Genomic DNA, 27,287 nt, shown 5'->3' with positions numbered 1-27,287 from the left:
TTTGTGTAGAGGCAGAGAAAATACAGGATATCTTAAAAGAACTTTTGATTTGTTTACATCAAAGCAAAGACAAAGGTATCGTCTAACCTTCTTTGCGTGCACTTGTTCCACAAAAACTGACTAAACTAACAAAAGTGAAGTCATAAGTGATCGAGTATCGGTAGGCTAGCTGACGATCTCAGCCCAGTTAGCTATCACTTAAATCAGAAACTTCACATCTACTACTACACCACACGTGGCTAGCATCTGTTAAGTGTGTCTGCTGTACATCCACAGATGTATGTTGAACCCACACACAGGACTCCATGGGCCGACTTCCCTGAGCAAGCCTCGCAGACAACTTTATGTGCATATGTTACCCAGAAGGCCAACTTCTTAGAAGAAAGGGAGGCTACACTAAAGATAGATCTAACAGACGGAAGATGAAGCAGCTGGATGTAGTTTGAAGCTGTTTTTCTATTATTTATGACAAAAGAAACTTGGCTGTTTTTTGCTGTTTTGATTGACAGTGTTTGGTGGGATGTTAGGGTGCTTTTGAACTCTGCTTAAGTTCGTTTCAGGCAACACAATGTCATGTCCTTAAGGCCAAAAAAGTCAAATGTTTAACATTCAACCTTACAGGAAATGACATTAGAAGAGCTGAAATTCTGGTACTTGTATCACCTCTTTGGCTGGCAGGTCAACACATCTCCATGTTGTTAAAATTTAGTGCTAACAAACATGTCACCACCTCCTCTCTACCCCTTGGTGTTCATGCCAATGATTTCTGATGGCCTGTCATGCCTCCGTGCCTCTGTCAGGACCTGTTAGTGGCGCGCCTGTCTTGTAAAGCTTTTGTCTGCATTGTGTGAACTCTGGATGTTGCACTTCCCCTTTCCAAGAGGGCAGCAAGGTCTCCAAGAGGCCTTAGACTCATTTGTATAACAAGGCAGCCTGAGAGGGGAGGACAATGAGGCTCGCTATGGTGCCAAAAGCTTCACTAAATGAGTCATACTTCTGCAGAATTCAGGCAACACGGTTGCACAATCTTAATCAACAAAGTGCAGCACATAATGTACTCAGCAGGGGCCGTGATCCTGCAAAAGAGGATTGTGAAAATGTGTCAGGTTGGGGTTTGGTGGCATAATTACTGTGCTTCACATTTCAGTTAGCCCTAGAAGGCAGGGTGAAGACCAGCAGCAAAGAAAGGGAAGTGAGATCTGAGTGTTTGAGTAGAGGTGGTGGATTAATTTATTGTAACACAGCAACAATGATACATCATTAAACTGGTTACAAAATAAACTAGAAAAGCACTCAGAGAGCACAGACCTCCACTAAGCATATTGTGATTATCATCAACACTTAAGTCCTACTTTAATGTTATACTCCCTTTCAGCAGACTGTCTGCTACAATTTGGTGTTAGTTACGAGTTTGTACGATAATTTGTTACCTGACAGTGTTGAAAATGATGATGACCCAGTACATATTTCATATTACTGATCTTAGTATCCAGAATATTGCCAGGATCTGCATCGTACTTTTACATCTGTCAGAAATTATGGTGACCTTGTCTTGTATTGTTTTGCAAAGCAATCCAACCATTTATGATGGAGTTATATACACATATAGTAAAAACGGCCCTATCTCACAATGATAAAGAATACTTAAAAAAATCCCAGGATCGAGACAGTGATCCGGATCACCTCCAAAATTGAATCACTTCTTCCTTGTTCGATTTTGAACATTTCCTGAAAATTTCATCAAGATCTGTTTTTTACTTTTTGAGTTATGTTGTTCACAGACAGACAAACTCTCCCAAAAACATAACCTCCTTGGCAGGGGTACATAGACATCCAAAAGAGGTGGGGCATCCATACTTATTCTCACTTCCCTGTAGTGTGCGGCAGAAGAAAGGGATGGATCCACAAGTATGTTTTGAGACTGTAAGTTTTGAATCAAGAAATCAAATGTCCCAGAAAGCAGCTACAGATAAAAATGTCAGTGAGCAAAATGAAATACAACTTTTTAAGGATTTGATCAGTTGGATGTTATCAATGAAACTGCAGCACACAGCTGCTGTTAGCCAGCAGCTGCCTGGAAGCTAACCCTAACCTGAACCCCAGGCTTAGTGTTTTATTATGTTCTGGGATGGTTATGATGCGATTTCCCCAAACCACCTTTGAGAGTGAAACCTCGCCTGCCGTGCAGACAGTCTTAGGGCATGTCAGAAACCAGAAACACGCAGTCCTCATATCTCTTTTTAAAGACTCGCACAAGGGTTTTATAGTCCGCGTCTGCACTGAGCAGACAGGTCTGCTCTATCTCTGCACGACAGCAGAGGCAGACTCCTCAACCTCACAGCACGGGACGTTCACTCATCCTTTCTGCAACCACATCTCCTCCTTTTCTCTTTCTCCCCCAGAATCAAGTGGCTTTTTGTTCACCTGCAGCGGTGCTTATCACTTGTTTCTCTACGACTGCACTCTTTATCATTCCTTCAGAGAGTGAGGAGAAATTTGGGGAAAGATTGGATCAGTCCTGTGCATGATTCTCCCCTCTGTGTCTGCCCCTTCTCTGCTTTGGTTATCCATGATATTTTGTTTCAGGGGCCTACTTTTTTTTGTTCAGTCAGTTACCAGCCTTAACAACTAAACAATCCTTTCTTCTTCATCCTCCTCCTCTTCCCTCTTTCATTCCCCCTACATGTCTCTCACACTAATTCCTGCTCACAGCAGAGTGCTAGTAATCACAGAGCAGTGGGTGATAACGAGAAGTGTCACAACGCCGCCTTCGTCATTTTCAGCCCAGCTGCCGTGCATTACACCGGCTATCGACGGCTCCGACTCCAGCTCGTAATTGCTCTGCCTCTGAATAATTGAAAGTGGGGAGGACGTATATTCCAGAGGTGTCAAGGCGAGAGAGAGATGGATGCGTCGGTGTTGGATGCTGTCAGGTCAGGAGGTGTTAGTAGGAGTGGAAGACATGATGAGACCCTCATGGAGAGATTGGCCCCTGCCCCCCACGCACGATATGGATGATGGACCACTGGTGGAATGATTTCTGGCAGGGTGGTTTTCAAACAGACGCTGCTTTCCTGTGGATCCATGCTGAAGAGTTTGTAAACCTGTGTGTGTGTGTGTGTGTGTAATTCCTCAGATTTGGATGCCAATTGTTTGCAGATTTGATGCAGAGACTTATGGATCAAGCCTGTTGCGAGCTGTAAATCTGTACATGGGAAGTGTTCAAGAACCTACTGGCGCCTTGGAAAATTAACAGCACACACACAGACTGAATGACACTAAATAAGCCGACAAGTGTGCGTTCAGTTGTGGTGTTTGTTAGTGAAGACGACAGACTGGAGTAAATATTTACAACCAATTAAACTCTTGGTTTACATGCGGCACCAGAACGTGACAGTTGCTTTCAAATGCTCTGAAAGCTGAAGTAATTTTATCATATGCTAAATGAGAGCTGCTTTCAAATGTTACAGTTATGGCTGGAATGTTTTTAAGAGGATTATCGATAATCGCTTCTCATCTAGTGGCGTGTTATTCTTAACTAATGTGCAGCAGCTAAAAGCTCTTGTTTCCAAAGTGGACTGTGCTTTGTGGGTCAGACGCAGTCGCAGCAGGATGTTTTGGCTTCAACATGCCAACCAACAAGAGTTTTTCTTGTCCTGCATTGGTTAACATGGTTTCTCTTTGTTCTTTGAGCCACAAAATGAGTCTCTACTGCATACAAACACTATATTAGCATACACAAGCATGTATGAGCTTTCTAACACGTTCGGCTGAGATCTCCAGAGGGAGATGCTACTTTTGTTTCCATAGACGTAGAGGGCTGACGCTGCAGAGCAGAGCCAGTGGGTCTCCAAGGTCATTACCACTGCCACAGCGTCTGGGCGCCCTGGGGAGGAGGCAGGAATTGATTAATGACAATGCTGGGAGCGCAGGAGGGGAGGAACCCAGATTGGTGGAGAGAAGTGCTGCAGAGGTAGAGATGTTTCCGTTCTATTGTGCTACAGATAACACCAGTGCAAGATACTGCAGAGCCGGAAAGTTCAACCAATACTCGAGTGATAGTTATAACTCAGTGTATTCAAGTTGGTTGGTTAGTTAGAAAGAGTGGCATGGATCTTGGTAAAAGTATTTGAAACACTATCCTGACAAACTAGATAAATCCTCCTGATCTTGGCAACTTCTAAGTTTCCAAATAAGGAAAGTTTCTTTCCAGAAGAAACCACTTCCTCTATAAAGTGCATTTCAGGCACCAACAGACCATAGACCTTCCTATACCCCAGTTTGGTGCCATGTTTTTCCGGTTTGGGTCACAAGAAATAGAGTAGTAAGAGGCAGAAGCCAACCTGTGGGGGCTAGCTTAACCCAAAAAGCTGTGTGCTAACAGTTAGCTGCTTCCTTAGCTGCCAGGAGACATACGGTTTCTTTCTCTCTGAGTGAACTCTGTGAGAGAAACTATGAATAATTAACTTAATACTGATACATACTGACTGGGCTTTCAGATCTGATGTTTTTAACTCTGTCCAGGTGTGTTTCACATTATACCTGCCCACACTTTCTACTTAACGCCACAGACAAAAGGCTTGACTGACAGGAGATCTCAGGCTTTCACTTGATGCCTGCTGGCTGGGTTCTTTATTTTCCTTTTTGATAAAGCTGATGTGTTCAACATCCCACAGGTGCCACAGCAGTGGCAGTACTGCTGGTCAGGTTACCATGGAAACACATTGTGAAGATCAGCAGTATATATCTGTAAGATACATACAGCCATTTTCCACTGTGTACTTACTATAAAGTCTTGATAAGAACAGAAAATGTAGAGTGAGTCCAAATGTAGCAAACTGGCTCTTTACAGAGAGGGTTTTATGCTTTCTCATATTTTCAACATGGATATGAAGTGACTATGCTGGATGTTTAAGCTAAAGGTGTGCAGATTTTCAAGCTGCTGTACATTCATATGTTACAGTTATCCCTGAATTTGTCTGCAAACGGATCTATGTGGACCACGAAAGAAAATAGCACAAGATCTGCATAAGATCAGAAAGAGACTGATTGAAATGACCGCATTAGGATCTCCCAACCAGTTTACAACACTTAGGGGGGATCTCAAACACCAGGGTCTGCCCATAGCTTTGCCCTATACAAGGCCAATCAAAAGGGAGGGGGTTTAAGGAGTGGGGGCCTTGAAGAAAAAGCAGCTCAGACAGAGGCTGAAGTAACCGTTTTCTTAAACACGAGTGTGAACAAAATAAAGATTTTTTTAATCTGTAAATCATGTTAGATTTCTATTGAGGTACCAGAAGGACAGTATAAAGCCTAAAAATGCACAATACTCCCTCTTCAAGCATGTAGTGTCTTCTGATACAGTGTATATTTAACTTACTAACTGAAAGCAACACCGATCATCCCTCCGTCCATCTGGGTTTGATTTCCTGGGAAGCTGATGCACATCTGTTTGAGCACATGGACACCCCGGCTTAGTTTTCTCAGTCAACACTGTGAAAGTAGTGCACTGTCCTTTAAATAGCTGACCCGGCCAGGTTTACACTCTGCAGCTCCCAACAGGCCGGGAGCACAGAGACAGAGACATGATGCTAGAGGACAAGCTACTCCAGTAGAAAGCGTAGACTTGTTAACTTTCTGCAGCGGTCAAACAGAAACCCAGTTCTTTCTTTCATTTAACATTCTCTATGTTAGATAATGCAACAGAACAAAAGTAGTGTTTGAAAGTGATTGTTGATTCTGTTTCAAGAAGGTGGGGAACACACGGGAGTTGTGTTGGAAAATAGACGTGTAAAAACCAATGAGCAACAAAGACTGGTCTTCTTTTCTGAGATGTAAAAATGACCTGTCTGATCTTTATAAAAAGAACAGTCAGAGTTGGCAAGACCAAAAAGGTTGCAGAAACAGGAGAGGAAAACTGCACAAAAGGTTGTTGGCTGTTTCTCTCAAAAGCCGTTTTGCAGGTTTTAGTTTTTAGAACCATTTAGCTTAAACAGCTAACAATCTGCAGTGCAATGCAGTGCACCTACTGCCCCCTCCCTGTCACATCATTCCTACGCCCACCATCCAGTTTCCCAATTCCCTTCCCCAGCTGATGAATCTGAAGAGACAGAGAAACTCTGTGCCCAGAGAAACCACATTCAGCTGAACCGACAGCGCTCCATCGTCTGCAGGAAGACACATGATGCCAGGGAACACGGTGCTTCCTGTCAGAGGCGAAGGCGGCCAATTTCTCTGTCTTATCTCCTAATTGTAACAAGCTTGTTCTTTCTGATGGTGAGGTTTCAGGGGCTAATTAGTCAGACAATAGGAGGAGAGCTGCTGGGCTGTCATTATGTCACTTCAGGGATCTTTTTTTTTTTCAACACAGCCCGAAAGAATGACAAAGCAGGAAAGCACACCACAAGGAAAAAACAAGTCCACAGAGAGGGAGAGCTTATCCCCCAAAACAAAACAAAGACATATATCAGTCAGGGGGTTTTGGACTATAAACAGCACAGAGTATGAATTCCCAGACTGCATTTCTCATGTTTGGAGCAGGAATAACAAACAAAAGAGAGGCCTTGTAGAGTGTTTACTTGTCTTCTGTGTTGTCTGTCAGTAATATGGACCTCTTATATCTGTGCATGTGCGTGTGTGAGGGACAGTGTTAGTGTTTGCGTGCTGTGAGGTATGCAGGTAATCAGAGGGCCAGGTCGTAATCAGTGGAGACAGAGCTATGAGTCACTCAGTGCATACCAGGTGCTGGAGGCCTCTATGAACACATAACAGAGCCTGAGGTGTTGTTATTTAAGGGTGTGGGCGGGGAACAGGGATTTGTGATATGGTTTAAATCAGTCAGATTGTTTTGATTGTATGCTTTGAATATATATGGCAAATGTAATCTAAAGCACATTGTAAATCATCTTTCTAATGTTTATAGTCAACAAACACGTAAAGGAATTCTTGTTTTTCTACCTTGGTCTTATTAAATCAGTGTTAGATCTCAGGTCTTGTCAACACAGCTGAGGCCTCTCATTCAGCAGCCCAAGACCACCCTGACCCACCGTGGGACAGGCCAAATTGTCTGCCTGGGTAACTCAGCACACACATTTGCTGTCTAGCTGGTCGGAACAATGCCATTCCCTTAAGGCCTCGAGCAAATGTCTCCTATTGCAAAATAAGGACGCCTTAGAACTTCCCAGAAGCTGACATCTCTGGTGACCTATTTTCATCAGGGTGGAGGGTGGTTGGTGGGTAGTCACAGAGTGCTAAATGGAGAAAGGACAATCCACAGATGAGAGCACACACATAATGTGAGGACAGGCGTCTGCCCAGAATCTGACCGGTGCTAAATGATGACTAATGCTCACAGTCTAATTTAAGATTGGTGTTATCAGCTGTTTTACGCTGAGAGAGGACTAAAAAACAGAGGAAAAGTGATAAGATACCCTGAGGAAAAGGAAGTAGAGTTATTTATAGTTTTGTGAGCAACATTGCCCCATGAAGACGTAAGAAAGGAAGTTGTCGATCTCCTCTGAGATGCAGAAGGGGTCAGGCGGGAGAAGAGCGCCATGTCAAGATGGAAAAAGCAGCCCGAGGTCCCCCAGGAGTAGTTGAACCGTGCAAGAGGTTGGAGGCTGGAACGTGACAGTGTGACTTCCCCAGAGGTGATGGTGGAGGAAGAGGGAGCGGGGAACAAGGGGATTCTCACAAAATGCAACCACAAGACACAGCCTGAGGGTGAGCTGTGAGAACGGTGCTGAGAATCCCTGTCGAGCCAGAAAAACAAACACGCTGTACGTACAGTTCAGTGTTGCACAAGGCACCAGGGGGGCTTTTCCCCTCAAAGTGCTCTGATGCAATCTAAACTTCCTCATCCTAACACTTAGATATAAGAGCTCACCTGATAAAAGGGTTCAGTGCAAGTGGAGTGAAAAATACACACTTAACAAGTTGTTTACATCATTTCAAAACATTTTTTGTTAAGACTGGGCTCAATGCACTTGAGGAATCTAAGCTAGACATCCAGGAACACTCTTTGCTAATGTTAGCTGTAAAATCCTACTGAATGAGACATAACATTTCTTAAAGTAGTTCAAGAACATAATTTTACATAGAAAGGACAGTCTTGTTTGGTTATTGGTAGCAAAAACACATACTCCTGCCCTTTGCTAGCTTTGGCCAAGAGTTACTAGTAGTTTCATTCTAAAACTGACTGACTGTGGTAGCTTTTAAATATTACTCGGTTTTGGTAGCCCAGATATATATTTACATCATATTATCAGATCTGTGTCACAAATTACATTTTTTTTCAGTTATAACAAGGACTAATTTTAAACTTTTTTTTCTTTTTACACTGAAAAAGAAAATACTTACTAAAAAGCTACCACTCAACAAATAGATAAAATAAAATAAAATTAAATTAAATTAAATTAAATTAAATCAAATTAAATTAAATTAGCTTAAATAAATAAAATAAAGTAAAATAAAATAAAATAAAATGAAATAAAATTAAATAAATGTTAGTTAAATGAATGTTAAAAAAAGCTAGTGTGAGCAGTAGCACAGCCACCTACCACTCCTGGCTTTTGTATATCTAAAAAGGCTGGTAAGAAATCCAAATTTCAAACACGATGGTGTATCCCAGCTGCCTCAAATTGGTGATGTTTGATGCCACTTCTTTCCAGACCAATACAAGTGCTTCCTCTTGAGTACTCATCAATACTGAGTACAATTTCCACTAGTACTTAAGATATATAAAATTTCAATTAACTGTGACAGGTCATCTTGTACAGAGCCAGCACAGTAACTCTGCCATTAAGTCCCCCCCCCCCCCCCCAAAAAAAAAAAAAAAAAAAAAAAATACAAAACAAAAATAATACTCTCTTTAAGTTTACAATTTATTTTTATCAAATTGACGTTGAAGTTTAACTGTTAACTCTCCCTGGTTCATTCATGAGGTCTGAACAGGACCTGACGCACATTTGCCAAGGTGTAATGTAGCGCCAACTACTGGCCAGGAGGACTTCCTCAAAAGATTTTTATGCCTTGAGTATCAGCTGCTGGTATCGACAGCCTTTATGAGTACCACTACCTTGAAATGAGGCTGGTACCAGCCAGATACCAAATGCTGGTACTGGCTCATCTCTACCTGAAATAATTATTGACTCTTTACTCAGCTGAACTTAATGATGTCGTCAAGCCAAATAGGCTATCAGGAACCACTTAACGTTTGTATTTTGTAATATTTAGGTGATTCTTTTCTGCACTTCTTTTCTTTTTTATTTTTATTTTGGGGATTTTGTATGCCTTTTTCAGAGACTCAGGATAAAGCAGGAAATTAGGAAAGAGAGTAGGGAGTAATTTATGGGAAAAGGAAAGTAGGCACGCAACTTCCACCACTAAGCCAAACTGGTGCTACTCTCACAATGCTTTGGTTTGCTGACGTAATGAGATGATTTAACTCAATTCAGTTGTCTTTAAAACATGTATTATTACCGAGAGCTATTACATAAATTATTTCTTTGTAGGCTTCTGTATAGTTTAAAAGACCTGTGACTGTTATGTGAATCTAATTAACTCAAGTATCAGATCTTTGCATTGACTAGCTTACGCTCCTTTTCCCAAAGGAGCTTTTTATGCAGTATCAGAGACATTTCCGATACAAGTATCGGTATCAGAACAACTCTACTTTCCACATCACAAACCCTTAAGGACCCAAAGGATTCACACACTGCACTAACTCAGCTCAATATCCTCCCCCTCATCCGAGCTTGTGACATTTGCAAAGAGAGCCTTAAAGACGGGGGATAAAGAGGGATGAGAGCTGGAGAGGAGGAAGGGGGGGTAGCATCTTCCTCTCCTCCTTCATTAGAATTCTCTCATCAGTCTTTCCCCAATGGAGGAGGGGGTGGGTGGACATGTCAGGGTTTATTAATCGCTCCAGGAAATATTATTGACCTGGACCTTCTGCTCCCTCTCTCCCTGCTGCAGTCAGAGTCTCTGCTCCGCTGCCTCCACATTCCTCCGGTGTCCTGCCTGGACACATTACAGGACACTGCGGCACAGCGTGGAGGCTTCAACACACAGTGTCTTCATTGACTATGCACTTGGCCTGGGCTTTTATTTTCACCGCAGCTGCACCACTCGTGCACACAAACACACCCACACACACCTGCAGACTTGAGGAGATGAAGCACACCCTAGTCTTCTTTATTATGGATGTGAAAGCAGCTCTGTGCTCATTCTTTGCTTGAAATTAAACTTTCTGAATGCTGTTGTGCACAAGGAAAAAAAAAAGAAGTTACACCTTCCAAACTCAAGGTTTATTGGTTTTCAAATCTTACGAATTGCTTTCAGAAAGAAGAGAGGTGCATAAATCAATATGATGTGAACTCCTCTTTGAATGCTCAAGCAGAGGAATCGATCAGGGATGCTCCTGCGCACTCCTTGGTTTTCTTCGGCCAGAGGAAAATGAGAGAATGATCGGAGTCATTCAGCCGAGACTCCTGGACAGACCTCATGATGCTTTTGCATGCAAGCAGAGGGTGTGTGTGCTTTGTGTAAGTGCATGTGTTTGTGTGATGCCAGAGAGCAGAGCTGGAGGGTGTAGGTGTTAAGCCTCTTGCTGCCTGCTCCCCATGATCTGATGCTTCCGCTGTAGCTTAGCTTAACCCCTCATTCCTAACTCGATGTCATGCATGTTGCATGTGAGGCTTTGTGTGTTGTGATTTCTAACATGTAATGCACTAAGACCCGGCACATGCTATGTCCTGGAAATCGCACGGACACAGCTGAAGGTAGACAGCTGTTCACAGTAGCGAGTGTTTTTGTACAATCTGACATTACAGTATGCCTTTTTAGAGTTATAAGGTGCGTTGCATTAAGTAGGGTTACAAATATGTTACGGCCTGGGCTTATACAAAAATAACCATGATACCTAAAAAACATCACCTCTCATTTTTAGGTAAACAATAATAATAATAATAACAATAAATGTGCTTATTTCATTCCCGTACTAAAAATCGGGGCTTTACATTTATCTGTCTCAATATTTGAATTATTATCCTCTGGCATGGATGTTATGAGTGCATTTTTTCTCAATGGGTTTGTAAGGCAGCATGAAACATCAACCAGTGGTTTCCCTTTTACTGGAGTATCATGCCCCCTTGTGGTCATGTTGGGCGTTACACTGACTTTTTTCTTTTTTTATGACGGGGCTAATGAATGACCAGGATATGAGTGTGTTGTTCCATTGTGTCTCAGTGAACTTTGCGCCCATGTGCACATTCCTGAAAGCAACAGTCACCCAATAATGAAATATGCTTCAGATCTGTCAATGGCCTCTGTGCCTGCTAAATGGCGATATTATCCAGCGAGGCATGTTCTCATGAATCTTCACTTTGCAGACATGTCTGGCGCTAAATTTAATATCCGTCTTCATTTTGTTTTCTTGCAGTCACAATGGTCCCACTTCTGTTTTTGGTTACAACCACAACAACATCCAATACCACTGCCATTGGCAACCATACACAAGGTAAGGACAACAACATGAGCGATGCACATAGACATGCTATATTGAAGCATGTGAGATAGCAGAAATTCCATCTCAGCTCTCTGCACACAACCTCTCCTCAATATGATTATAATGTATCTTCTACCTCAATGCATGCATCTGCGTGATGATAGCCCTCCTTTACAGCCTTGTTATTACTATATCACAATGAACCTCAGCAGCCCGGACCGTAATTTACGGCTTATTGTGCGTCCTAATAAACACAGCTAATAGCCGGCTGTGTGGCTGTGGCTCTCAGCTGAGTCTGCACTCTCAGAGCCGCTCATTTTCTGTGAGCTGATACTTATCTCTGTCGACAAAATACTGCTGGAGTCAGTCATTAAATCAGGCCTGTGATGAGAGGAGAGCATGTGTGGTGCACTGCTGTGCATGTAGTATTGATTTTGTGATATCACATGCCTCAAACACATGTATGAAGCCATACACAAACACATGTATCGCCGGCCTTGCCCCCCTCTTCCTGCTTCTTTGTTGCTGGTGCTCCCTGACCCCCGGCTCTGCCTCTCCTTCTTCCTCAGAAGACGTTACATCCCCCAGCAAACACATCCTCCCCACCGTGCTGGTCCTGTCCTTGCTGCTGCTCATCATCGCACTGCTAGCCTGGTACTTCCTCAGGTAAAGGACAAAAAAAAGGAAAATCTCCCACCCTGCATTCACCTCACCTCCTCACCCTTCCCTCCTCCCCGGGGCCTCGCTCTGACTGGCTGCGAGCCAGGCCTGGGGGCAGAGCTCAGGGTGACAAACACTTCCTCCTTTAGTCACTGAGGCGGAGTTCGGTCAGGAAGTGCTGCTTGCTGACTACCTCTCATGCTTATTGAGAAGAGGACTGGCTTTAACAGTGGACGTACAGAGGAGAGCGAAGGACGAATTCTGTATCACATTTGGATTAGAACACTGTTATAGCAAGACATCAGCTAATGAGAAAGAATAGCTTCTCAAGTTTTAGATGGTAGGAAGATATTCTTTCATTTCCTTACTTATTTGGAAGATTTCTGTGTTATGATATAAATATGAAATCAAACTTTGTTATTAAGAACGTTCTGTCTACTGACTTTATCAAATTTTCTACCCACAGGTTAAAAAACCAGAGGAAAGCAGTCGTCACAACAGTCGACAAGAAGGTACCAAATGGCATCCTGGAGGAACAAGGTAAAAATGTTTTTGATTGGACATTGGGCAACAGTAAGATAGATTGTGATAAAGACTATGTAAGCAACAGGCTGGCTCTGAGAAGAAGCACATTCAGAAAGGAGACGACTCACTGGAACGTGAAAAAGAAAGTAGTTGGTTGACTAAAAGCATGAAGGAGGTTTGCACCTAATCATTCAACTGCGTGTGTAGGTTGTCCCCATCTGCATTGTGGTCCTGTGAGATTTCCTGTGGTTTAACTCAAGAGAAAATGTACATGAGATCTTCATCATTATTAATAGCTTTTATACACCACATGCAAATTCTGTGTGAACCTTTAACGGTGCACAGAAAGCAAATGTCAAAGCTGCAGGAGTTATTCTTGCATTTGGGTTTGTGTAAAGTGTGCTGAAAGAAGCATGAGAGCTTACAGGAAGCAATGGGTCTTTTGGATCACAACTGTTCTGTAGGAGGCATTTTCTTATCTGACATAACAATAGCAGGTTGTAATCTTGGAGCTTGGAATGTAACTTGGGTATATGGAGAGAAAACACACAGGAGAAGCTGACATAGCAGTGAACAGCAAGGAGTAAATGTCAGGGTGTTAGCTTAGCTGCTTATTAGCTTAATTATCCATCTGGTCGTTGTATGGTATGTAAATTTCACCTGTAAGTTTGCTGCTTTTGGAAAGTGTCAATGTTGAGAAAATGCTGTTCTTTTCATTTTATGACAGTATTGTTTAAACTCTATGACCCTGTAAATGTGTGCTGTATTGATATGTGTTTGATATGTGTTGTGTTTTAGACTGTGGATACAGTACTGAGTCCTTATACACCACTATACCACCAGGTTAGGTACACCGGGTGGAGGTATCAGGGGCGTCATGTCACTAACATCAAATACTTTTCCAACTCATTTTTTAAACTTAACCAAATGGCTATATGGGTGCCTGAGAGAGGTTTCTGAGAAAAAACCTGCCAACAAGGTGCTGGAAGTGGTGTGTGTCTTGGGTCCACTGGTTCTCTAACACCTGTTGTTGTTTGGTGATTTCATACTTGATGTTTGTAGCTCATTTGTCTCACTCAGTAGTTTGTACACCTCCCAACAAATGAGTTTTGAAAAACAACACCATCCCTATTATCATGCAAGATTTTACTAATAAGTAACACTTCACTACAGGTTGTTGCTATACTGCTTAAAAAAATGCTAGCATCAAAGTTTGAAAAAAAAAGATGTAAAGTTGTTAAAAGTAATGGATACATGGTTCAGATGAGTAAACTAAACTGAGGTTTGATTATTAACCTTAAGTAATGGAAGTAAAAGCTTGATGAGAGTCTAAACAGTCAGCAGATAGTTATTTATCATTGTGTATTGGCTGGTAAGAAAATTATATGAATAGTTTAGAAAAATTTTGCTTGAAGTAATAGCTGAACAGTTGGATTTGGTTACAGGAAAAAGTTTGAGTTGACAGTAAGAAATAAATGTAAAAATTTATGGCTAAAAGTAAAGTTTTGACATTAAAGCTGAAGCTAATGGATAAAAACGCTTGTATGTAAGCAAATGTCATAGCTGTCATTATGTCAAGTTTTGTTAAGTTAAGTTTCAAAGCTATTAGCTTATAAAGCTAAGAGTCAAGTTTGAATACTGGGATCAAATGATAGCTAAATTGTTGGAATTCTTATCTGCAGTTTAAAGTGTTAGCTAAAAGTAACGGTAAAGTAGTTTAAAAAGCTCTAAAAATAAAGTGAATGTAGAAAGTTTTAGGTTAACCTTGATTGTTTTGGAACAATATCCAAATAAACAGACCCCACTGTCACATGTAATAAATTATGTTAAGTATCACTGATTTTAGAGCTACTCAATAGTCCAAGAGGACATGTTTGGAACAGGACAGGCAATGTTAAGAAGCTCTTGAGAAATCAAACTGAGTAATCCTGATTTGATTAAACCCAATCTTGTTCAGAAGTCATTTCTCATAGTGAGTCTTTTAGTAACTTAGTGAATTTAAGTTCAATCAGTATTTCTATTAACCCACCAAAGTCTGATTTCAAAGTGTTTAACCCACTCAGCCTGCTGGTGTTAAAAAATCCACTTATCTCTCCTCGCAGAGCAACAGACAGTGGTGCTTCTCCCAAGATCCCCTTCAGCCTCCAAGACTTATTTACCCATCCCAGTAGACCACCTGGAGGAGGAGTACCGGCTCCGATCAGCTGACGATGGCAAGCTTTTTAGGGAGGAGTACAATGTAAGGATACATCTTTGTAGCTCGATTTTTAAAGTTTGAGTGAGTTCATTTGAGGTTCAGTGCTAGTAGTGGCCATTTTTACGCTAGTTTTACCATGTGGGGTAGAAAAAAAATAACTGGGATTATTTACTATAAAACAGACAAGGGTTTTGTTTTGTGTTTCTGTATTTTGAACCCAACCAGTTCAACAAGTGCTTTTGATGTTATGTGAAATATTTATAATCAAATTCAAAGGATTTTCCCACAACATTAGTATGCTGGGTGCTCATGGAAAGACAGAATCTCATTAATGTGTCTATATTTGTTGAAGGAGAACTACTGAAAATGTACAGTATGTGTCACAGTACCCATGACACATATCGCACATATACACACCCACACATTAAAAATGTCCCCCGGACTATTTGTGACTGTGTTTGAGGATCTGAGTCAAAATAAAGCCATGACTCAGACTTCACATCACACACAGGTATGAATTTATTCAGACGGTCCGTCATCACAGAGAGAGGAAGTTAAGGTTCCCTGCTTTTAATAGAGGGCTGTTCGTTGTATAGGTAGCAGAGGAAGTTCTCACATTAAAGCTGAACAAAGACATACGTAAAGCTACACAATACACATGAGTTTTTAAAACTCATGCTAGTTTTCAGTATGGCAGCTACAGAATTAAACTTTAATTGCTTTGCAGTCGCTGCCAGGGGGAAATGCCCAGGGGACGTATGAGGAGGCCAACAAGGACGACAACAAGGAGAAGAACAGATACCCCAACATCCTCCCCTGTGAGTGTACTTTCTGTTCTGTAGGAACTAGTTTTTCTTCAGACTCACACCCAGAGCTCACAGTTTCCTGCCTGTGTCTGTGTGTGTGTGCATGTGTGTGTGTGTGTGTGTGTGTGTGTGCACATGACTTGATTTTTTTTTTTTTTAGCAGCAGATCCTCCCTATAGCTCATGTACTTACTCAGTGAAACATAGAAACACAGTTTCATTACTCTTCTCTTTTCGGTGGAAGGTGCTGTCACACATTATGCTAGGTTTTCAGACGTATGCTAGTATGCTAACATGCGTCAATGGAGTTTAGATACAAAGACAGATACCACTCTCACATCTCATTAGTGTGTTTTTGGCAGAAGATTTGAAATGCCAACTTCCCCTGTTGTTTCCAGACGTTGTGCTGAGCTAAGCTAGATGTTGTTTTCTGTTTTAGAAAACCTTTCAAAGATCAGTCTGTAGCTATTGAGACAGGTTCTGTGGTTTGAGGGTTATGTGTCCCTGCCAGAACTTAAACAAATACAGCATCATTTATTGACATTACTTCATATGTAATTGAAAATTTGGAAAACAAGCATTGTACCAGAAGGAAGCAGTCAGGCAACTTGCAGTGATATGAGGGAGTTTGTTTACTTTTGGAAAGACTAGCTTTTCCCTGCTTCACCCCCATTCTGCAACAGCTGCTCTAACTTCCCATCATCCACTGCATCAGATATAAAGTCTTGCTCCTAACCTTGCCACTTTGTACCTCACTGATTTCCTCATAAACAAACCTAGCCGTACTCTCAGATCTTCATTCTCCATCAGCCTCAACATCCCCCCAGCCCACTTGATCACCATAGGGTCCAGAGCCTCAGTCGCTCTGCCCCTTGTCTGGTTAACTCCCTCCCACCAGACACCCATGGCATTGACTCGTTAACTATCTTCAAATACTGCTTCAAAACCAAGCTATCCCACCTAACTTAACCACTCTGAATGCCATCCATCTCATCTTTTTAAATTCATTTCTTTGAACTTTTTATATAATTTATTTTTATATAACTGTTTTGTATGGCGTCATTTTATTTCTGCCTTGAATAAAATGTATTATTGTGATTACTTTGTTTTATTTATTTATTTAATAAGGGAAGTCATTATTAAGAACAATTCCTATCTAATAATTGTAAAATTGCAAAGCTGCTTGAGAAAAGAGGGAAAGGAGCTAAAACAGAACAAGACAAGTTAAAAAGGCGTTAACATGTGGTACGAGTTCTTTAATCTACAGAAAAGAAGATTTGCTGCATTGAATTGCAAGAAAGCAAAGCAGAGGAACTTTTTCTTTTATGCTCCCAGTGCTACATGTCTATTGTTTCAGAATATACAGGCAGTGTGTGCGTTGTTTTCACAGTAATCTTCTCAACTTTTCAATGTTATTTTCCCAAACAGACGATCACTCCAGAGTGGTGTTGACTCAGCTGGATGGAAATCCCTGTTCAGACTATGTGAATGCTTCTTATATTGATGTAAGTAGTGCCCCCTGACATCAATCACTTCCATGTGTTGCGCATTTAGGGGATGAAAAAACTGTATTCCCTATTCTTCAACTTCATGATACAATTCTCAATGAACTTGGTGTCTCTTTCTATCAGGGTTTCACGGAAAAGAATAAATTCATTGCAGCACAAGGTAAGACCAAGTGAACTTAGTGCAGCTGGATTATCAGCTTCATATCTCTAAAGTTCATTTGTAGTGATAATAATTTATGTTTATTTTACAGGTCCAAAGGAAGACACTGTCGCAGATTTTTGGAGAATGATATGGGAGCAGAAAATAGCAACCATTGTCATGCTCACAAATCTGAAAGAAAGGAAAGAAGTGAGTTGTTGTGTTGTTGTTTTTTCGTACGTGCAAGTGTGTAAGATAAATGAATATTCTTCTACAGCTAAGTGCTACTCTCTGCATAAGGATTAATGAAGCATAAAAAAGGGTTTTAGAGAAAAATTGCTTCAAATTAACATCATTGGTCCTGGTCAAAGGTGGAAGTGTGGGCTTTAATTTTAACGATTCATTTCACACCTGTAATCTCCCCTTTGACATCTCTTTTCTTCACTTTAATTATCTGTATTGTGAAGCATGTGATCCAGAGCTCACTCACTGAATAAGAGAACACAGCTAAGAAGATCAATAAGAAGACAATGGTGAAGATTTAAATCGGCATGTGGATGGGCTGAAATCAATGGCAACATAATATGCAATTAGGTCCTCTTGAGGGAATGTCATAATCACCCTTAGAGGCTTATATCCAGTGGATTCACCTATCTCACTTACAACATAATGGACTCGCTGAATGATTTTCTATTGAAGATCTTCATCCTTTGTAAAGGAAGTTTAAGTATTTAATGTGTTGAATTATGGTTTTTGTCTCCCTCAGGACAAGTGTCATCAGTACTGGCCGGATCAGGGCTGTTGGACGTACGGGAATGTGAGAGTGGCTGTGGAGGACTTCACCGTGCTTGTGGATTACACCATACGCAAGTTCTGCGTACAATATGTGGGTTTCAAGAAGTGCTTGTTTGCTTCAATTGTATGTTAATTGTAAGATGTCGTGTATCCTGTTTGACACAGTTCCTTTTTCCTAACAAGCCATGTAGAGCAGTCATAAACTTGTTTGATTGCAGAAAGTGTTGCTCCATGGTAGTGGGTGTCATAAGAAGGTCAAGGTTGTGTGAATGTTAGATTTTATTCTCAGAGTCATTTATGATATTCTTCTTTTTGGGAATGGCCTCTCTACTGCTCCTTTTTCATGTTTTCTTTGAAAATGTTATTATAAATTTCTGCCTATTCCCCCCGCCCTTTGTTTGTGTCTCCAAGCAGCAAGCTAGCGACGTTGCTAAGACTCCCAGGCTTGTCACTCAGCTTCACTTCACCAGCTGGCCTGATTTTGGAGTTCCTTTCTCTCCCATCGGCATGCTCAAGTTCCTCAAAAAGGTCAAGGCGGTCAATCCTCCGTTTGCTGGGCCTATTGTGGTCCACTGCAGGTACCATAATGCGTCTTTGTTATTTTGTTGTTCCCTTGTTGCTTTGGTTTTCCAATCAGTTTCTATGACGATAAATATTTGTCAGCCTGAGTATCTTCTTTGTGTGTCTGCTGGAAAACAAGCTGTCATCTAAGGCTGGAAGTATTTGGAGTGACTGGAGCCGTACATGTGTTTACAGGCACAGATGTCCCTTTGTTCCACTGCTGTTGTCCATGAACATGTCAGTGTCAGCTGAGGATTGTGGTTTGTTTTGTGTCCCTGCAGCGCTGGTGTTGGGAGGACAGGAACCTTCATCGTGATAGACGCCATGATCGACATGATGCACGCTGAGCAGAAGGTTGACGTGTTTGGGTTTGTCGCTAAGATACGAGAGCAGCGCTCACAGCTCATTCAGACAGATGTGAGTCGGAAACAGGACATAACACTGAACCTTGACAGCTAATGTGACAGTTATCCCTCCTTCAATCATCTGTTAGGTGTGCTGTAAATGTGTGTGTTCTCTCCACAGATGCAGTACTCATTCATCTACCAGGCCCTGCTTGAATACTACCTCTATGGAGACACGGAGCTGGACGTGTCGTCCCTCGAAGGACATCTGCACAAACTGCACAACACCTTCGCTACAGGTGACCGGGTCGGCCTAGAGGAGGAGTTTAAGGTACAACCTTTCGTTTTTCTATTCAATACAAATCTTTTAACAGTGTTTGTCGCACAGCAAAAGGCAGGTAAACAGTCAAGAGTTTAACCCTGATATTTATGTGTCTTTCCAGAAACTGACAAACATGCGAATAATGAAGGAGAACATGAGGACGGGGAACCTTCCTGCCAACATGAAGAAGAACAGAGTTCTGCAAATTATTCCATGTAAGAATAAAAGCATTGCCATAGACTGAAAACATTGTCCATCAGCATTCACGACTTTAGTGATTTATAAATCTGATACTTTGTAAACATGCTGCCAGCTGCTTCATTTTAAAGGTTTTCAAGAGTTTCTTGTTTTGTATTCTTTTCAGATGACTTCAACAGAGTTATTCTCTCCATGAGAAGAGGTCAGGAGTTCACCGATTACGTCAACGCATCTTTTATAGACGTAAGCAGATTTTATGACCTGCAGTCATATCTGTTGCTACAAATGTTTAAGATGAATGAGAGGAGAGAGGAGAAAAGCTGAACAAAAAGTGTGTTTTCCTGTGTTTTAGGGCTACAGGCAGAAGGACTACTTCATTGCCACACAGGGCCCTCTGCAGACCACAGTGGAGGATTTCTGGAGGATGGTGTGGGAGTGGAAATGTCACTCCATTGTAATGCTCACTGAGCTCCAGGAGAGGGAGCAGGTAAGCTGTGAGAGCTGATGACAGCAGTGACTGATGGCTTCATAAACCACAACAGTGCAGCACAAGACAAGAACATGTCATGTCATTTCCTGCCTCTTTATAATTTTATACTCTATCATGTGTGTGGGAACGTTTCTATTTCACAGTTTTAAATGCATGATGTCTTTCTTTTGAATTTATGAGTTGTACATTAACACAGTTTTTGTCCGTATTGCAGGACAAATGTTGCCAGTACTGGCCCACAGAGGACACAGTCACATACGGAGATTACACAGTGGAGCTGAAGGGAGACACTCTGTGTGACACCTTCAGTCTACGAGACTTGGTACTCACCTTTGTCCCGGTAAGCAAATCACCCTCAAGTTTAATGAGGTGTCACTGCATCACACAGGTGTTATGTGGTGCAGTGACACCTCATTAAGTTTGCCTTTCAGGATAAAAGTAATTTATTGGCCCTCCTGATGTAACTCTGAGTGACTAAGATTGGTTTTACATAAAATCATTACTGGGTCATTTAAATAAATTACTAAAAAGGCTTTAGCTGCTGATAAAAGTTTCCATGCCAGTCACTGAGTGGAAAGACATGACAGTTTATACTCCTCACGTAAAAACCTCTGTGGGAAGTTTAATACTGGTTGTGAAACTGAAAGTAGAAGCCACAAAAGCAAACAAGACTGCAACAAGACTGATGATTTCCATATAAAAAGTTTGCAAGTCTATAACTGCTTTGAAGGGGTGTCAGATCAGGAAATTCACAATAAACTAATCAAACAGCCATTTTCACAATAATGACACATTAGGCTGTTAAAAGACGCTAAATAAGCATTGTTTTCATATTAGGTTAGCATAAACTGGAAAAGATCAGCAAAGTAGTGTTGTACATCTTTGTCCACGTGGGGGCGCCAAAATCAAAGTTCCTCTCTATAGTTTCAAGATTTTAATATTTATCAGTTCATATGTTTATTTTTACAAAGATATGCAATGTTGAGAAGAAGTTGACTTAAATTTCTGCCTTTGTGCCAAATGGCATACTATTCCCTGCTTGAAGTGTTATATATGTCACTACTTGTGTTTTTCAGTGCAGAAAAGTTATTGAACCTTTCCCTGACGGTGAGCAGTAGCAACTTATTGAGGTAGCTTAGAAATGTCAAAAATGAAATAAAAAAAAATAAAAAAAATAAAATTAAACTAAATAAATAAATAAGTTGAAGAAGAAAACTTGGGAGACCCAGACGGCTAAAGGTGAAATACCTTATGGAGCTCAATTGAGGAGAAATGACAAACAATAAACATGGATGAGTGATGCAATGCAAAGTTAATTACATCAGACTGCTCTGTGTGTTCAGTGTTTATCATTTCTGAGGTTACTATGTCCATGTATTCCTGACCATATAAAGATATTCCTAATGGCATTAGGTTCAGTTTAGGATGTTATTGTGAGCATTCCCCTTATACTGCAATAAGACAAACAGTCTCAACTGTTCATGGAGGCAGGAACGTGTGATCCAATTCAGACTGCAGCCACACTGTCCTCAGATAACTCCAGGGACAAATACAGGTTTGTGACAATGCTCGATTCATACAGAGACATTTCAGGGTGATTAGGTTAGCAGAAACACAAGACAGTATGAAATTTCCACCACAATAAGCTTTGTGGGTTGGCAAGATGTAGTCTTGTTAACTTTAGTGATGACATTGTTCTAATTATTATTTTTCTTAGTATGTAGATTGAGTAATCAACTTATAATAATATTGATTTGGGTTTTATAATCATTTGTTTTGGGTGTGTGTATGTACACAGCAGCAGACAGATAGTTCTGTGTTCCTCCCCCAAAATAGTGTATGGAAGGTGTGGTCCTGTGCAGCAAGCCTTCACAAAGACAGCATAGATAAAATTACACAGTGTGCCCAGAGGCATGAGAAACTCAGCTTTGAATGATGTATTATTGGATTAAGACCTTATTCTACTGTAATGTTGCATTACCAAAACACATCAAGCAACCAAGGACCTCCTGGCTGAAAATTTGTCACTGACATTGTGTTGCCCAATCACAGGATTCATGCCTTAAATCTGGGATTATTTATAGGGTAGAATTAGGAATTTATAAGATTCATAGTATGAATTTAAAGGCTTCTTATCGACCAAAGTGAATATACTCGACAGGATGTTTTTATCAGGAGGGAGCCTATCATCTCATATTTTTTTTTATTGAATTCGACTCACATGACCTCTCACGAGGCTCAGTGATACACCAATCAATCCATCACTCCTCTACTTAACACTTAACCTACTCTGACAGTGCACTTGCAATCATGCCATCATATGTTGTTAATAAATCAAATTTGGAAAGTATAACAATGTTTTGTCTGCTTGTGTGTTTCCTTTCTAAGGAGAAGCAGACGAGGGTGATCAGGCACTTCCACTTCCACGGCTGGCCGGAGATCGGCATCCCGGCCGAAGGGAAGGGCATGATCGACATCATCGCCTCGGTGCAGAGACAGCAGCAGCAGTCCGGGAACCATCCCATCGTTGTACACTGCAGGTAGCTACAAATGGCTGCTTAATGCATACAATTGAACATGTTTTTATTATCATATTTAGGAGGGCTACTGCAGTAGTTTGCATGTTTCAAACATGTATGTGTAGCCTTGAATTATTTTCTGAGAGTTTTTGTGTTTGTTTGTGCTGCAGTGCTGGTGCAGGGCGAACAGGTACGTTCATTGCACTGAGCAATATCTTGGAGCGAGTCAAAGCAGAGGGCCTGCTGGACGTGTTCCAAACTGTGAAGAGTTTACGCATGCAGAGGCCTCATATGGTCCAGACTGTGGTAAGTATTCCCCTGTTAAATTCAAGTGCTTCAATATCTAAAAACATATTCTCCTTTGATATTGACTTTAATATTAACTGTCGTCTTCTGTTTCCCCACAGGAACAATATGACTTCTGCTACAGGGTGGTACAAGACTTTGTTGACATTTTCTCAGACTATGCCAATTTTAAATGACGAGATTTGCCTTAAACATGGTTTTTAATGTTGTTTTCTAAAGCTGTCGGTTTTATGTGTTTCTTTAACTCAGTCAAATGATCTATTTTGCTATGCACTTGTCCAACCATTAACTGAGACTCCATCCTCGCTGTAATATAATGTATGTCTGTGGATGAAAATTGTAAATGAAAAAAGCTAGATTAATAATGTATATTTCACATCATGTATGATAATTTTGTCATGAAGTGTTGTGTCAGACTTGGTCTCTCATTTCAGTTTTTGTTGTATAATAATGTACTTTAAATGTTTTACTAAGTGTTATTTTGGATTGACCACTTAATATTTTTCAAAGTTGTAGTTATTGTAAATGTATTTATGTATTGACGATGGCATTCCATTCTTGAGTTTGGAGAACATGATAGGAATGTTTTGATTTCATGTAAACATACAGCAAACGCTTTGTTTGTTCATGACTTCTGTCTGAAATTAGAGGAATATTTAAACTATTTTCAGCGTCCTCCAGCTACACGCCCATCACGGATGTGATACTCTTTCCAATGGAAATATTAGTAGTACAAAGAATGAATCACTTCAGCCATAAAGTTATGCAACAGAGGAGAAGTGACAACGCAGGGGTCGATTCCCAACGTGGCTTCAGGCAGATGTTTCGCTCCTATATGTCTTTAAGAAACCCTTAAACTGGTTTTTGTACCTTAAACAAAAAAGTGGTATGCAACTGCGTTTAACATGGATGTGACGTTGCTGCAGTCTGCCTTTATTCTGTGGTCAATGAAAGTATTTTGTTATAACAACTGCACATTAAAAAGCACATGTAACTTAGCCTTTCGCCAAGAACCTGCAATACTCAAAAGAGTGGTTATTGCTTTATTTACAACAGATTGTTCACAAATCAGTGCCATATGTACTTTTTAAGACACAGACAAGTAGAGTGGCTCCAGAGAGAAGGTTGATATGGAGGCTCAATGCAGTAGAGCTAGTATGATTTCATGACAAAGTGTCAAACGCACAGTAAACACAGGATGGTATTCAAAGATGAGTCCTGTAATGTCATCTACCACAGTGTACAAATGTGGTGCTTCAGTGCCTGCCTAATGCCAGAGCTACAAAAATACATCACATGATCGATGTTCAGTAGTTGATGTTTTGAGTTTCATGACAGAAGTCAACAGGAGGAAGTAGAATGTGAAGTGTGCGGTGATAGTTTCAGTCGTAGGTGAGTATCTGATTGTCAAACATGCAGTAGCCCCCATCTACCCGGTACTTTGACTTTAACCCAAACATCTGGAACAATCTGACCCAACGCTGCTTTAATCCTCAGTGAGAAGTGTCGTTCTGTTGATGCTGTATGTAAATACATGACAAAGTGCTAACATTGTGAAAGTTGCGGAGCAGCGCAGAGCTGTGCAGTGATTGGTTGTGTTGTGTGTGCTATCTGTGGGAGACGTGAGGTGAAGCAAATGAAGAGACTTAACAAAACAAGCTGAGTGTATTTCCCTCCATGGCTTCTCTTCTGTCCATACAGTCCCTGAAAGAGTATCAAGAGGAGCTGTTTTGGCGTCAACTCTTCGCCTTTGCTCTCTCTGTGGGTGGTCCATCTCCTTTTTTGGATTCTCTATGTCTTTGAAATGCAAGTTGCAATATTAAATTCTTCTGAAAAAGCTTCAGGGGTCAGTGAAAGTTTTTTTCCAATGTCTTTTCACAGGGAGAAGAAACGAGATGCCACTGCACATCTTAATTTCACTTAAACTGGGGAGACATCCTGGAGACAGTGGATTCTCAATAACTCATGTTAATAACACTTTGCAACTGCTGTCAATATGTCAGCACTTAATTACATCCTGACCATGGATCAGCTCACATTCTCAGTCTTTTATGGATCCCCCAGTGGTTTCTCCATGAATAATACACTCATTTGGTCCATATACTCCCTGTACAGTCTCTCAGAGCTCAAGGAAATGCTTTCACATACTTTGTTCCGTCTTTCCTGGAGTCGAAAAACAAGAGACACTTTGTTTTCTCTCACAAAGCCGGTGAGGACTCCTATTTCAGGAACACCAGCTGGAACAAATGTCAGTTTCTGGTATCACTGCTACTTACATGTCCTGAGGAATGAATCGGTCACTGATACTGTAAAGTAATTCTCTCTCACTGACTAATCAAAAGGGGTTTCACCAATTAACAGCTGATGTGCTGCTGAAAGCCCTCGCTGGCTGGGAAGTCATGCTTATCATAATAGAGATAAAACAAGCTCCACTGCAACATATTGATTGTGCATAACTTTACTGCTTAATAACAAGAACAATCAGCTGTGCTTCACCATCTCAAGGTAAAGCACCTGCAGCCTAAAGACTGACACACTGAGTCTTACTAATGTTTGAATCTTTTAAAGGGCCAGATGGTCACTCATTCTGTGTTTTGAAACAGCTGTGAACAAGTCATCTCAGCTCTACTTCATTTATCCAGAGCTATATTAGGAACACATGGAAACCAAGCACTAATTCAAAACATCGACTCTTGGTTTTCCTGTCTCAGACACATCCATTGGAACAGTTCCATTTCGTTCAAAGTAACAATATTACACCTTTGGTTTCATGTTTTTTCACTGTCAGAAACATTCAACACAAAGAAACTCACCCTACTGTTAGATTTGCTTTTGAGCTCAGGATAACGTGGCACCAGTAGGGGGCAGCGCACTTCAACCTTAATGCAAAAGAAAAGTTTTACTGACCAAAAGGGCAAACTCTCCTTATAGTGCCATGTAGTCTATTACTCATTAATGGTTACGCAACTCTGCTTTATTATCAGTGCAATCTATTGACAAATGCTGAGGCTATTTTATAGATGATGATTAAGGCTATTAACTCCTACATGTCAGCATGATGAAACAATGACTCAGCTTCTGGAGAATGAACACTATGACAGTCATTCGTTTGTATTTCTTTCAGACTGACAAAATACCTCACATGATCTTTTAATTGGTTCAGATGAATGAAAACTACGCAAGTAGACTGAGTTATTACATGTTTGGGAGGTAATTCTTTGCTTGGTACTCATCTTGATGAGAAAGAACATTCACCCCCACATAATCTAATCGATCTTGACTTTCTGTGAGACAATGTGCTTTCAACTGAACCGAGCTTTCTTTAGAAATGTCAACATAAGTATAAGTCAGTGAGTGTCTCTTTCAGGGTGTGAAAGATACACAAAAGCTGAAACTCACACCTCTAAATGTAAATGTGTCAGCCACCAGTCTGTAACAGAGAGAAGCAAGTTTGAGCTATTTTTGCCCAACAAGCATCTTTTTTATCTTACAGAAAAAACCAAGTGACAAAAAGCTTCTTTGTTGACATTTTCCGTTTCCTCTGAGACTCTGTACCATGGTAACACTCCTCAGCAGGAGGGGCTACAGCCCAAAAAAAGGTCAGCGGGAGTGGAGGGGTCACATGAATTATGTATTAACCCTAACTGACTCTCTTAGTAGGCCTGACCCCTAAACTAATTATATTTTGCCTTGCACAAGGCTTGCATTTTCTGTCTGATATAATATGGAACATGAGCCATTTATCAGCAGGGTGGCCTAAGCGCTGACCCCGCTGATGAGACGCTTTCATGTGCAGGTTTGGAAACTAATTTCTCATTATACCGAATATGTCGATGCCCAGAAAAGTCTCACTCTTTCTGGCATTTTTCCTCCACGTGGCCATATTACTTTCACTGTCTCCAGAGGGAAAGTTCCCAGCCTATGGAGATTTGGCGTCATGGTTCAAATTATAAACATTTTCTCCTTAATGAATCTTTGGAAAGTTTAACATCAATTATCAATGAGTCATTCATTTAGTTTGATTTTTCCAAAGACAAAGATATTCTAAATGCCTTTCACTGGCAGCACTGCATCACTACAGAACATAAACAGATATAAAAACTGTTTGTCCTTTCCTGGAGTCATGCTACTACCAGAGCTGAATACCTCACCCTATAAGTGCAAAAAGAAACATCCAAGTGTTTCAATTATTTAAATTGATGTATGCTACAAAAGCGTGGTGTTCAAAGATATTATCCGGACCATGTTCTCTCACTCCTATCTCTTCCTCAGTGTGTTTAGTGTGATGAAAAGAGACAGGCACAGAGTAGAACATGGAGTCTATACCATTAGAATGAATGAACCGGAGATCCTGTCTATCTGTCTGTTGGTCCGTCTGTTGTCTTATTCATATCACTGAGTCACAGGGTGGA

General features: G+C 40.9%; 1 protein-coding gene across 6 annotated transcripts in view; it reads left to right on the top strand.

Annotated features, from left to right (window-relative positions):
• The window catches only part of ptprea (protein tyrosine phosphatase receptor type Ea), a 61,136-nt gene extending 36,455 nt beyond the window's left edge, over positions 1-24,681 (top strand). Inside the window, exons 3-21 of one of the 6 annotated variants that reach the window (XM_074663372.1) lie at positions 11,441-11,518; positions 12,079-12,172; positions 12,633-12,706; positions 14,794-14,930; positions 15,616-15,706; positions 17,122-17,198; positions 17,325-17,361; positions 17,453-17,550; positions 18,107-18,226; positions 18,550-18,713; positions 18,978-19,113; positions 19,222-19,371; positions 19,484-19,577; positions 19,727-19,803; positions 19,913-20,047; positions 20,265-20,390; positions 22,439-22,590; positions 22,740-22,875; positions 22,977-24,680. In XM_074663372.1, coding sequence (XP_074519473.1) covers positions 11,446-11,518; positions 12,079-12,172; positions 12,633-12,706; positions 14,794-14,930; positions 15,616-15,706; positions 17,122-17,198; positions 17,325-17,361; positions 17,453-17,550; positions 18,107-18,226; positions 18,550-18,713; positions 18,978-19,113; positions 19,222-19,371; positions 19,484-19,577; positions 19,727-19,803; positions 19,913-20,047; positions 20,265-20,390; positions 22,439-22,590; positions 22,740-22,875; positions 22,977-23,051 — 2,046 coding nt within the window. In that variant the 5' untranslated portion in view covers positions 11,441-11,445 and the 3' untranslated portion in view covers positions 23,052-24,680. Of the gene's footprint in view, positions 1-11,440; positions 11,519-12,075; positions 12,173-12,365; positions 12,507-12,632; positions 12,707-14,793; positions 14,931-15,615; positions 15,707-17,121; positions 17,199-17,324; positions 17,362-17,452; positions 17,551-18,106; positions 18,227-18,546; positions 18,714-18,977; positions 19,114-19,221; positions 19,372-19,483; positions 19,578-19,726; positions 19,804-19,912; positions 20,048-20,264; positions 20,391-22,438; positions 22,591-22,739; positions 22,876-22,976 lie in introns of those variants that run through there. The other 5 variants (XM_074663371.1, XM_074663369.1, XM_074663370.1 and 2 more) reach the window with 5 other exon arrangements.
• Positions 24,682-27,287: the final 2,606 nt, after the last annotated feature.

The sequence above is a fragment of the Halichoeres trimaculatus genome, unplaced genomic scaffold (genome assembly GCF_033239565.1).
Source record: "Halichoeres trimaculatus isolate MK-OKI-2021-1 unplaced genomic scaffold, fHalTri1.1 fHalTri1_scaffold_23, whole genome shotgun sequence".
Lineage (NCBI taxonomy): Eukaryota > Metazoa > Chordata > Actinopteri > Labriformes > Labridae > Halichoeres > Halichoeres trimaculatus.
The sequence above is the reverse complement of the archived record's forward strand: the minus strand, read 5'-3'. Positions and strand labels throughout refer to the sequence as shown.